This window comes from Bubalus bubalis, chromosome 12 (assembly GCF_019923935.1).
Source record: "Bubalus bubalis isolate 160015118507 breed Murrah chromosome 12, NDDB_SH_1, whole genome shotgun sequence".
Classification (NCBI taxonomy): domain Eukaryota; kingdom Metazoa; phylum Chordata; class Mammalia; order Artiodactyla; family Bovidae; genus Bubalus; species Bubalus bubalis.
The window spans coordinates 317,357-330,284 of record NC_059168.1 but is presented as its reverse complement, the minus strand read 5'-3'; the positions used below and the strand labels follow the sequence as shown (position 1 = coordinate 330,284).

General features: G+C 45.0%; 1 protein-coding gene across 2 annotated transcripts in view; it reads left to right on the top strand.

Annotated features, from left to right (window-relative positions):
- Positions 1-12,928, top strand: part of MERTK (MER proto-oncogene, tyrosine kinase) — a 129,413-nt gene that overhangs the window by 107,496 nt on the left and 8,989 nt on the right. For both annotated transcript variants that reach the window (XM_006065944.4, XM_025260577.3), the window contains exons 14-17: positions 3,428-3,520; positions 5,806-5,924; positions 11,333-11,442; positions 12,605-12,764. In XM_006065944.4, coding sequence (XP_006066006.3) covers positions 3,428-3,520; positions 5,806-5,924; positions 11,333-11,442; positions 12,605-12,764 — 482 coding nt within the window. The remainder of the gene's footprint in view (positions 1-3,427; positions 3,521-5,805; positions 5,925-11,332; positions 11,443-12,604; positions 12,765-12,928) is intronic.

Below are 12,928 nucleotides of genomic sequence, written 5' to 3'. Positions count from 1 at the left end.
AGAGAGGAGAAGTGTTCTTTGGTCAAAGTCATAGGAAGGAGAGCCGTGATCACAGACTACAGTCTCCAAGTGAGCTGAGGAGAGTGCCTGCATCTGGGTCAGGAAGGGCCTGAAAAGTCATCACAGAGTCTGTTTCCAACCCATGAGTGGTAAAGCACTGTTAAGAGTCTTCAGCAATGAGGAACAAGAGCAGACGACGTTCTGGAATGTTCACTTTGGTTCCAGTGTGGAGGAGGAGGAGCTATTAATACAGCGTTGACAAAAATAGTGATAGATGCCAATTAGAACACTCCAGAATCTGTGCTGGTGTCCAGAGAGACACAGGCTTGATTCCTGAGTTGGGAAGATCCCCTGAAGAAGGAAATGGCAACCACTCCAGTATTCTTGCCTGGAAATTTCCATGGACAGAGGAGCCTGGCAGGCTACAGTCCACGGGGTCGCCAAGAGTCAGACACGACTGAGCGACTGAACGTGCACAGGACTTCCCTGGTGGCCCAGTGATTAAGACTCTGCGCTTCCACTGCAGGGGGCACAGACTGAATCCCTGAGGGGTCTCTGGTCAGGGGACTAAGGTCCCACATGCCATGCAGCACAGCCACAAAATAAATAAATAAATACAAGTACATTTTAAGAAAAGAATGAAAGAAAATAGAAAATTAGGGTAATTTGTATAGGAATTGCATCCATGCTAATGATCAAAGATTGAAAGCCCAGTCAGTCTCTGTACTCCAAGTCACACCCTCTTCTACACTGGCCTGGAGGGGTTGCACCACGGGGGAGGGTTTTGCCCACCATCACACTTGGTTGTTTGGCTCGAAGTGGGCAGATATTTGCTGAGTTTGCTTTGATAGGAGGATTAATATATATTAAGCCCATAGGAGGCACAGACCCTGTACTACATGCTCTTATATGTGACTCCAGCCAACACTCCACTCCTGTTAATGTTAATGTGCATTCCCTAAAGTGTGCCGGCTTTATGTTTGATTTTTTTCCTATTTTTTTGGTGGGGGTGCACCCTGCAAGATTTGCAGAATCTTAATTCCGCAACCAGAGATTGAACCAGGGCCCTTAGCAGTGTAAGTGCAGAATCCTAACCACTGGACCACCTGGGAATTCCCTATGGTTGATTTTAATTGTAGCAGCTCAGTGGTAAAGAATCCTCCTGCCAATGCAGGAGACATGGGTTCAACCCCCAGGTTGGGAAGATCCCCTGGAGAAGGGAATGACAAACTGCTCCAGTACTCTTGCCTGGGAAACCCCATGGACAGTGGAGCTTGGCGGGCTACAGTCCATGCGGTTGCAAAGAGTTGGACACAATGAAGCGACTAAAAATAACACAAAATACATCATCCTAAGACTGGTTCCAAATAGGAAAAGGACTACGTCAAGGCTGTATATTGCCACCCTACTTATTTAACTTACATGCAGAGTACATCATGAGAAATGCTGGGCTGGACAAACCACAAGCTGGAATCAAGATTGCCAGGAGAAATCAATAATCTCAGATATGCAGATGACACCACCCTTATGGCAGAAAGTGAAGAAGAACTAAGGAGCCTCTTGATGAAAGTGAAAGAGGAGAGTGAAAAAGTTGGCTTAAAGCTCAACATTAAGACAACAAAGATCATGGCATCTGGTCCTATCACTTCATGTCAAATAGATGGGGAAACAGTGGAAACAGTGGCTGACTTTATTTTTTTGGGCTCCAAAATCACTGCAGATGGTGATTGCAGCCATGAAATTAAAAGATGCTTACTCCTTGGAAGGAAAGTTATGACCAACCTAGACAGCATATTAAAAAGCAGAGACATTACTTTGTCAATAAAGGTCCATCTAGTCAAGGCTACGGTTTTTCCCAGTGGTCATGTATGGATGTGAGAGTTGGACTATAAAGAAGGCTGAGCCCCGAAGAATTGATGCTTTTGAATTGTGGTGTTGGAGAAGACTCCTGAGAGTCCCTTGGACTGCAAGTAGATCCAACCAGTTCATCCTAAAGGAGATCAGTCCTGGGAGTTCATTGGAAGGACTGATGTTGAAGCTGAAACTCCAATACTTTGGCCACCTGATGCAAAGAGCTGACTCATTTGAAAAGACCCTGATGCTGGGAAAGATTGAGGGCAGGAGGAGAAGGGGATGACAGAGGATGAAATGGTTGGATGGCATCACCGACTCAATGGACATGGGTTTGGGTGGACTCCAGGAGTTGGTGATGGACAGGGAGGCCTGATGTGCTGTGGTTCATGGGGTTGCAAAGAGTCGGACACAACTGAGCGACTGAACTGAACTGAACTGAAACACCTCACAAAAGTGGAATCATACAGTATTTGTCCTCGTGTGACTGGCTTACTTCACTCAGCCTAATTATAGAATTTTAAATGTCTCTTTTGAGTTGGCATGATTCCAGAAACTTGGTATGAAAGTGCATCTAGTTCACAAGGCAGAATTGAGCAACCAGACTTGCAAGAAATGTGCTGAGAGAGAGAAGCAATTTGTTCTTTTTTTGAGGCAAAAATCATTGCAACAGACCAGTTGGATTCGATTTTAGGTGTTGGGGTTTTTTTTTTTGTTTTTTGCTATTAATAATCAGTTCAGTTCAGTCGCTCAGTCATGTCCGACTCTTTGTGACTCCATGGACTGCCCCACCCCAAGATTCCCTGTCCATCACCAACTCCCGGAGCTTGCTCGTACTCAATGTTCATTGAGTTGGTGATGCCACCCCAATATCTCATCCTCTGTTGTCCTCTTCTCCTCCTGCCTTCAATCTTTCCCAGCATCAGGGTTTTTCCAATGCGTCAGTTCTTCGCATCAGATGGCCAAAGTATTGGTGTTTCAGCTTCAGCATCAGTCCTTCCAATGAATATTCAGGACTAATTTCCTTGAGGATTGACTGGTTTGATCTCTTAATTTTTAGAATGGTTTTAGATTTATAGAAGGGGGCTTTCCTGGTGGCTCCAGCAGTAAAGAATCCACCTGCCAATGCAGGAGACATGGGTTTGATCCCTGGGTCAAGAAGATCCCCAGGAGAAGGGCATGGCAGGCCACTCTGGTATTGCCTGGGAAATCCCAAGGACAGAGGAGCCTGGTGGGCTACAGTCCAACAGGGCCACGAAGAGTTGGACACAACTTAGCAAGTAAACGGCAACAACAGATTACATTAGGCTCCAACTTGTGTTGTATGTTCTGTAGGTTTTGACAAATGCATTATGTCCTGTGTCCACCATTCCAGGGTCACACAGAAGTTTCACCTCCTGAAAATCCCTATAGGCAACCGATTCATCCCTCCCCCAACCAGTCCCTGGCAACCACGCTTACTGTCGCTATCATTTTGCCTTTTCCTGATTTTACTTTTAAAGAATAAAATTGCTATTCCTCTTTCCCCTTCTCTGAGTAATAACTCATGGCTAACTTTTTCCATCTTTTCTTTTAGTGGACAACTTTTCGCAACGAGAGATTGAGGAATTTCTCAGTGAGGCTGCATGCATGAAAGACTTCAACCATCCGAACGTCATTCGGCTCCTAGGTACTCACGGAAATGCAGCTTTGGATGACCCTAGGGCCTCGGCTGATACACTCTGGGCCAAAGCAAAAATCTCTGGGGCAGATAAACATGCCTTGTATAACCCCAGAGTACTTCATAACATTGGGTTTTTGTGAATTCCCTGGTAGTCACGTGGTTAGGACTCAGCCCTTCCTCTGCAGGAGGCCTGGGTTCAATCCCTGGTTGGGGAACTAATATCCTGCAAAAGAAAAAAAAAAAAGAGTTGAGTTTTTCTCCCAAAAGACTTTTTATGGTTGCATTTTTCTGAAGCTGGTTGTAAAAATAGGCCTAAATTTCCTGGATACCAGTGAACTCAGGAGTGTTTAGTGTCCACAGAATTCTAAGTTGCTATGGATTAAAATAGCCTCACTTACCCCCACCCCCACCCCCCGCCCTCACAGGGCTTCCCTGATGGCTTAGTCGGTAAAGAATCTGCCTGCAATTCAGGAGATCTGGGTTCATTTCCTGGGTCTCGAAGATCCCCTGGAGAAGGAAATGGCTCCTCCAGTATTCTCCCACTCCAGTATTCTTGCCTGAAGAATTCCACGGACAGAGGAGCCTGGCGGGCTACAGTCCATGAGGTCGAAAAAGAGTCAGACACGACGTAGCCCTTAAACCACCACTACCACCCCACTTACAAGACATGAAAGCTGGTTATGTTATAATTTGTCTTGATTTCAGGTTGCACGTAAATCAAAGGCTAGTAGGGCAAAGCAGAAAATTAGACAAATTCCATAGATCATCTTTGAGAAACAATTTTTCTTAAAACTTTTTTTGGCTCCACCAAGTGACATACGGGTCTTAATTCCCCTCAGGGATTTAATCTGCTCCCTGCAGTGTAAGCTAGGAGTACTAACCACTGGACCACCAGGAAAGTCCTGAGAAACAGTTTTTAAATCAATTGAATCAAGTCCCATGAAATTGTCAATATAGAGCCCAAGAAATGTGGCTTCCCTGGTGGCTCAGACAACAAGGAATTCACCTGCAGTGAGAGAGACCTGGATTCAATCCTGGGTTGGGAAGATCCTCTGGAGGAGGGCATGGCAACCCCCTCCAGTATTCTAGCCTGGAGAATCCCATGGACAGAGGAGCCTGGCTGGCTACAGTCCATGGGGTCATGAAGAGTTAGACATGACAGAGCAACTAAGCACAGCACAACCTAAGAAATCAGTACTTGAAAAGATATTAAAAAATTTTTAACATATTAATTTCTTGGGATCTATGTTGGCAGTTTCATGGGATTTGAGTCAGTGATTTAACAATGAGAATTTGGTTTTGTGACACCATTTACTAATACTCAATGGAGAGCTGGTCTCAAGTGGTTGGTATGTGATGCTCTTCCAAAAGGGGAGAGCAACCTAAAAATAATTGAATGTTCTGCTGACTTCTTTTTTTGCTGTCCTTTGACTTGATAAATGCTATATTCTTGGAATTTTCAATGTTTATTATGATGGACACTGCCAGAGAGATGGGAAAACTAATGTTTGGAGACAGTGTTGTGTCAAAGAAACTCCTGTGGCTCATTTGTAGCTATTGACTTCAGCAGAGTCTGAGGACAGTGGTGCTTAGTCGTTGACTACCATCTGCAAGAGCTTTGCGAGCCTGATCTCAGACAGACTCTGATTGTAGCATCTGTGACAAATGATGTGGAGCTTTTCCTCTGTATAACTGTTAACATTTAGAGACATGGATTTCACCTATGGGCCCTCAGAATTAATTCTTCCAATAGTTTTAAGTATTTGGTTGCAGGGGACTTAATATGATTAATTATTTAACCATCATCTGAAACTAGTTTGCTCTCGAATTCTACTGTGGTCACCTCCCCCTCAGTTTGACTCAGTATAACAAAAACTCCATGAGCTACTTGTTTTTTGTTGTTTAGTCACTAAGTCGTGTCTGACTCTTTCGCGACCCCATGGACTGTAGCTCACCGGGTTCCTCTGTCCGTGGGATTCCTCAGGCAAGAATACCGGAGTGGGTTGCCATATCCTTCTCCATGGCTGTACTTGGTATTGATTACTTTTTTGAGAACTTTCATGCAAAGATTGGCACTAGTCTGAAAGAAAAAAAAAAAAAACAAGAAGTGGACCCCAGTGTGTGTTCCGTATTCTAAAACACAGAGTGTGTGAGTTATGAGTGTTTTGTTTTGTTTTTTTAACTGTTAATTTGAGAGTGCCTGGTTTCAATTACCCAGCGCTCCTGCAGCGCATTTTCTTGTCACTGCTAACAAGGGCTCTTTGTAACTTACTCTCTGGTTTTAATTCCAGGCGTATGTATAGAAATGAGCCCTCAGGGCATCCCCAGGCCCATGGTGATTTTACCCTTCATGAAATACGGGGATCTGCACACCTACCTCCTCTATTCCCGACTGGACACAGGACCAAAGGTAATTCATCACCCCATTGCCTGAACGGTACTCGGGGCTCCCACGACAGGGCCAGGACAACCTCAGCGTCTAACCTAGAAAGGGAAGCAGGGGACGCTGGCCTTTGTCCAGTGCTCACTGGCCCTGGGGGTTGATGTAGGGTGTCCATCGTCACAACAGACCTGCCCACAGGTTTCATTATTCTCATCTTATGTGGGGGAGAAGCCAGCTGGGGGTGGAGCTGAGTGGGCCCCTCTTGCTATCAGAGTGGCTCTTTCCTTCAAAGTCTCCTTTTTTGGATTGTTTACTATGAAATCACCAGATGTCAGTGCCGTCTCAGTTCCCAGTTGCACGGAGTTTTTTTCAGACAGCCGGAGGGGGAATTGGTTGCATCCATCTTGCTATTTGTCCCGAGCCCCTCTGTCCTCAGAATCAGAAAGCATGTTAGGAATTGGTGGGCCTGCCTGCCTACCTTCCACGGTGCCCCTGAGAGAGGGCCACCCCTGAGGCCCCACAAGCCTTGCCATGAAGCCTCACAGCACAGAGAAACCAACCAGAAACGGGCCCTTAGACTGCAGCACCTCGCCCCCCAGCCCCAGGTGGTGGACGGGGTCCTGATGAGAGAGCAGTAGCAACGTGGTGCCTGGCAGCACCGCAGGGGAAGGTCCTCATCCCATGAGACAGGTGAGCCTGGAGGAAGGCCACTTATCAAAAGTTTATGGAGACAGCTGGAAAAACCACAAACCTGGGCTTCTCTGGTGGTCTAGTGGTTGAGAATCCACCTGCCAGTGCAGAGGACACGTGTTCCATCCCTGGCCCAGGAAGATCCCATACGCCACGGAGCAACTAAGTCAGTGCTCCACATCTACTGAGCCTGCACCCTGTAGCCTGGGAGCCCCAACTACTGAAGCCCATGCACCTAGAGCCCGGGTCCCAACAAGAGAAGCCGCTACAAGGAGAAGCCCCCGCATCAGAATGAAGAGTAGTCCCCGCTCACTGCAGCTAGAGAAAAGCCTGTGCAGCAAAGTCAAAACTAAAGTAAATAGGGACTTCCCTGGTGGTCCAGTGGTTAAGACTCTGCACTCTCAGGGCAGGCGGCCTGTGTTCCATCCCTGGTCAGGGAACTAGAGCCCACCTGTTTCAACTAAAGATGCCATGCGCCGCTACAAAACATCGAAGACTCCGACTGCTGCAACTAAGACACAGCACAGCCAAATAAATAAATAAAATACGAGTATTTTTAAAAACAAAGTAAATCGTAAAAAAAAAAACAACCTAAAACCTGAGACCAGTTTACGGAGAACATTTTCTGGAGCCTTCTCTCCTATACCTTGATGCCCCTGTTGGTATTGTGTGCAAGTGTTATGGAAATACCAGGAGATTTTTTATTTTCTTTTTCTTGGTTTTGTTCTGTTCTTTCAAGGGATGGTGGAAAGAACCTAAAAGAGAAAGAGTTCCTGCCTTCTTCTGGCTCCCGTGATGGTCCCATGCTCATGCCTATTTTGGTTTTCACAATTTATGTATTTATTTTTGGTTGCACTGGGTCTTGTTGCTGTGCTTGGGCTTTCTCCAGTTTCGGTGGGTCGGGGCCACTCCTCCTTGTGGTCCAGGAGCTTACCGTGGTGGTTTCTCTTGCTGTAGAGCACAGGCTCGAGGGGGTGGCAACTTTGGTGGTTGTAGCATGTGGGCTCAGTGGTTGTGTCTCAAGGGCCCTGGAACACCTGGGCCTCAGTACTCGTGGCACACAGGCTTTAGCTGTGTCCTGTGGGCCCTGGAACACCTGGGCCTCAGTACTCGTGGCACACGGGCTTTACCTGAATCCCATGGGCCCTGGAGTACACGGGCCTCAGTACTCGTGGCACACGGGCTTTACCTGAGTCCCATGGGCCCTGGAACACACTGGCCTCAGTACTCATGGCACATAGGCTTTAGTTGTGTCCCATGGGCCCTGGAACACATGGGCTTTAGCTGTGTCTCATGGGCCCGGGAATACCCGGGCTTCAGTACTTGTCGCACACAGGCTTTAGTGGCTCAGTGGCTTTAGTCGCTCCCTTGAATCTTCCAAGATCAGGGATCAAACCCTTGTCTCCTCTATTGGCATGCAGATTCTCATCCATTGTACTACCAGAGAAGTCCCATCAGTTTTTTATTTTAATGGATCATACTTTGCTGTTATGCCTAAGGACTCTTTGCCTAACCCTAGGTATAAGAGATTTTCTTCTATGTTTTCTTCTAAAAATTTGTTTACATGTTATGTTTAAGTCTGTGAGCCATTTTTCATTAATGGGGTGAAATTCAGTCTGTTGCTATTTTGTTTATAGATGACCAGCATCATTTGTGAAAAGGTTATCCTTCATCCATTTATTGTTTTTGCACCTTTGTCAAAAATCAACTGTGTGTACACGTGTGGGTCTGTTTCTGAGTTCTCTTCTCTGTTCCATCAAGCTATGGTCCATCCTTTGCCCTTACCACATCATCGATATTACTGTAGCTTTATTGTCATAAAATCAGGTAATGTGATTCCTCCAAATTTATCCTACTTTTTCAGAATTGTTTTCACTATTCTAGTTTTGTTGCCCTTCCATGTAAATTCTAGAATCAGTTTGTCTATGTCTGCCAAAAATACTGCTGTCATCTTATGTTTTTTTGGACAAAAAATAAAAAAGTTTTAAAAAAATTAACAAGTAAGGAAACAAGTACACAGCATTTTACTTGCTAATGAATCATTTCTATTTGCAAAAATACAAGTGTATTTCCAATGATGAAAACCCCAGGTTTTTATAAAAATTTTAAAGGGGTATATTTTTATATTTTGCTACCTTATAGCCACAGGTAAAACTGGAAGTCACAAAATGCTTCATAGGCAAACTAGAAAATCAAGCTTTTATTCAAATCTCTGCTGCCTTATCAGTCAGGTCCTTGGGAATAGATACCTCTGTTCCTCCTGGAGTGGTCTCAGTCACGTGAGTGTGCCTTTTCAGCAGAGCCAGGTGCCACACTGTTCTTTGCGTGAACAGCACCCCTGGTCTTCTGATCCATGGACACTGGACACTTCTCTATTAATTTAGAATTAATTTAATTCTTTTGCTTTATAGTTGTCAGAGTATAAGTTTTGCACTTTTTTTGTTGAATTTATTCCTAAGTATTTTGTTGTTAATTCTTTTGTAGATGTTTTCTTAATTTCATTTTTGGACAGTTCGTTGTTTAGGGCATAGAAATGCAATTGAGTTTTGTATGTCAACCTAGTATCCTGCGACCTTATTGAACTCATTTACTAGTTTTGCCTCACAGTAATCTTTTACATGACCTTTGGTCACAGTCTGCAGGAATAATGTAGTTGTGCTTGGGAAAAAAATGACACAAAGCAATAGCACCTGGTATTCATTATCCTTTCACAAATGTCAGCAGATTTGATATTTCTTAGCACCCAAATCCTTTCCTAGAAATTAGAATATAGAAAACCAAATGCCCCAAATATACAGAATAGAGACATAAGGATTCATGCCTGATTTGCTTACATTTTCTTTAAGGGTAAAGGATAATTAAAGCATTTTGTTATACAGTCTATGATTGATGTGTGTCTTAGTTGGGAAATATAAATCATTAAAAATTCAGTATCTTGGGATTTTCCTGGCGGTCCTGTGGCTAAGACTTCACGCTCACAGTGCAGGGGGCCTAGGTTCGATCCCTAGTCAGGGAACTCAATCCTACATGCCACAACTAAGGATCCCAAGTGCCACAACTAAGACCTGGCACAGCCAAAATAAATAAGTTTTTTAAAAACTTCAGTGTCTTCATCAGTACCACTTTAGAAGACTCAAGTGCCATAGAGAGTAAGCCATGACAGTCCAGCCCCTTGGGGGAGAATGTATCAAGGATGGACTCATTTATGAGTTCTAGGAACTTGTGAACCCTTCTGTTTAGGGCTCCGATTGCACTAAAACCTTGCATTACTACACAGAAGTCTTCCTGAATCATCACCCTCATCATCAATCCCAACACAGCAGATTTTCTAACACACAGTCTGGTTTGATTTTTACAACCTAGGGGAAAAAAATACACACTACACTGTTCAAACCTAAAGAAAGGCCCCCTAGAGAAACAAAAATGAAAATTCCTAAATCCTTACTTGTGGTTCTTTGGTCCCATGATAAGGAGTAAAGACTATCCTACTTTCTGTCCAGAAGAAGAAAAGTATCTTTCAAAACATTTTAAAGTGAAATGATAGCAGATGTGGGTGCATAATTGGAAACAGCTACTTTTTGGAGGGCTTTTTGCCATCCAAACCCTAGACCTTCCCCCCACACCCTCCCCCACTGAAACCAGACCTCCCCTCCTTTCCCCCGTTGGTCCCACTGCCGCTCAGGACACAAGGCTCCCATTTGACCTTATGACTTGTGAAAAGACTATTACTCACTGTCAATACTTCTAAAGAAACAATAAAATATGATATTTGCAAGAAGTTTTAGGTTTGTTGGTTTTGTTTGCATGTTTTCATCCCTTTTAAAAACCTCACTTGTGAGGTTGCATGCACGCTCAGTCTCTTAAGTCGTGTCTGACTTTTTGTGACCCCATTGGCTGCAGCCCGCCAGGCTTCTCTGTCCATGGGATTCTCCAGGCGAGAATACTGGAGTGGGTTGCTGTGCCCTCCTCCAAGGGATCTTCCTGACCCAGGGATCAAACCCTCGTATCCTGCATCTCCTGCATTAGCAGGCAAATTCTGTACCACTGAGCCACCAACGTTAGTGATATGGAAATTTCCTTGTTTCATGGCCACACTTCTAAGAAATAAAGCCATCATTTCCCCCCTCAAAGGGAAATAACTTGGTTTCCTTTTAAAAGAAAAATCTCTCAGGAATTCCAGCAGTTAGGACTTGGCGCTTTCACTGCCATGGCCTGTGTTCAATCTCTGTGTTAGTCACTCAGTCATGTCTGACTCTTTCTGACTCCATGGACTGTAGCCCACAAGGCTCCTCTGTCCAGGAATCTCCCAGGAAAGAACACTGGAGTGGGTAGCCATTCCCTTCTCCAGGGGATCTTCCCAACCCAGGAATTGAACCTGGGTCTCCTGCATTGCAGGTGCATTCTTTACCATCTGAGCTACCAGGGAAACCTGTGGGTTCAATCCCTGTTGGGGAATTAAGGTCCTATAAACTGCACAGGGCTTCCCTGGTGCCTCAGGTGGTAAAGAATCTGCATGAAATGCAGAAGACCTGGGTTCAATTCCTGGGTCAGGAAGATCCTCTGGAGAAGGAAATGGAAACCCACTCCAGGATTCTTCCCTGGAAAATCCCATGAATGGAGAAGCTAGGTGGGCTATAGTCCATGGGGTCTCAAAGAGTCAGACACAACTGAGTAACTAGCTTCAAGCTGCACAGCACAACCAAATAATAATAACAGTCTCTCTCCTCATGTCTTCCACCCCCTAGCATATCCCCCTGCAGACACTGTTGAAGTTCATGGTGGACATTGCCCAGGGAATGGAGTATCTCAGCAACAGGAACTTTCTTCACCGAGATTTAGCTGCTCGAAACTGCATGTAAGAGTCCTGGCCCATCCTGAAGGCAGTTGGGACCTCATGGTGGTAGATATTTGTAGGACTGGTGGGTGGCATGCTGCTGTTAAAATATAGAGGAGGGCTAGATTTGGGAGAGGAACAGCGTGGCTGGCTCTGGAGACGGAATTTCTACCACCCTGAGATACGACTGAGTTTTCTGCTTGAGGGTTTTCCCTCTCTGCCTCCAAGAGTCTGGTTGATTTCCAAAACTTTCCCCTGTGACTTTTTTTTTTTAATTTTTATTGGAGTCTGGTTGAGTTACAATGTTGTTTTAGTTTCAGGTATACAGCAAAGTGAATCAGTTGTACATATACTTATATACACACTCTTTTTACATTATTTTCCCATATAGATCATTTCAGAGTATTGAGTAGAGTTCCTTATGCTATGCAGTAGGTCCTTATTAGTTATCTGTTTTATATATAGTAGTGTGTATAGTGTGTATATATGACTACTTTTTTATTTTCACACCCTCATGCAGCTCGGAGTCCTAGCTGTGACTTTGGGACCCTCCCCGACTGTCATCAGGTTTTTTGGATCCAGAATTGCATATAAGTCAACTCACCATGCCTGAGAAATCCCATGGACAGAGGAGCGTAGCAGGCTACAGTCCATGGAGTCACAGAGTCAGGCACCACTTGGTGACTAAACAGCAATCATGAAGACAGTCATGAAAAGTATCACAGTTCTGTCCCTGAGTTTTCATGATGCTATCCTGTGAAGCAGTTTTGTCCTGGCTACACCAAAACTTTCCTTCTGCAGCGAAGAGATAAGGGCTTATACAAGAACTTTGAACATCAGCTTCCCCCTCTCTTCAATCGGCTTCAGTAGCCATTGATGTTCAGTCGCTCAGTCATGTCTGACTCTTTGTGACCCCGTGGACTGTAGCGCACCAGGCTTCTCTGTCTGTGAGATTTCCCAGGCAAGAGTACTGGAGGGGTTGCCATTTCCTCCTGCAAGGAGTCTTCCTGATTGAACCTGTGTCTCCTGCATTGCAGGCAGATACTTTACTGCTGATCCACTGGGGAAGCCCACTTTTTGTACTTATCCTGAATATTTTTAGCTGCATCGGGCGCAGACCTGAGATTTAAGGCTTGCCTCTGATGTCGCTGAGGATGTGAACTCACTCTGTCTCTCTCTGTAGGTTGCGAGATGACATGACTGTCTGCGTGGCGGACTTTGGCCTCTCTAAGAAGATCTACAGCGGTGATTACTACCGCCAGGGCCGCATCGCGAAGATGCCTGTGAAATGGATCGCCATAGAGAGTCTCGCAGACCGAGTCTACACCAGTAAAAGTGATGTGGTATGTTCAGAGCTTTGATGTGGGGCCTCGCATTGCAAAGATGAAGGCAAGTTGAAAGAAATGACCTCAGCTGGTGCCACAGGACAACTTACTCTTTGATGAACTGAGGATTGGGGCAGGCTTACCCTTCTCTTTTATTTATTGCTTGATGCTTTAATTCTAGG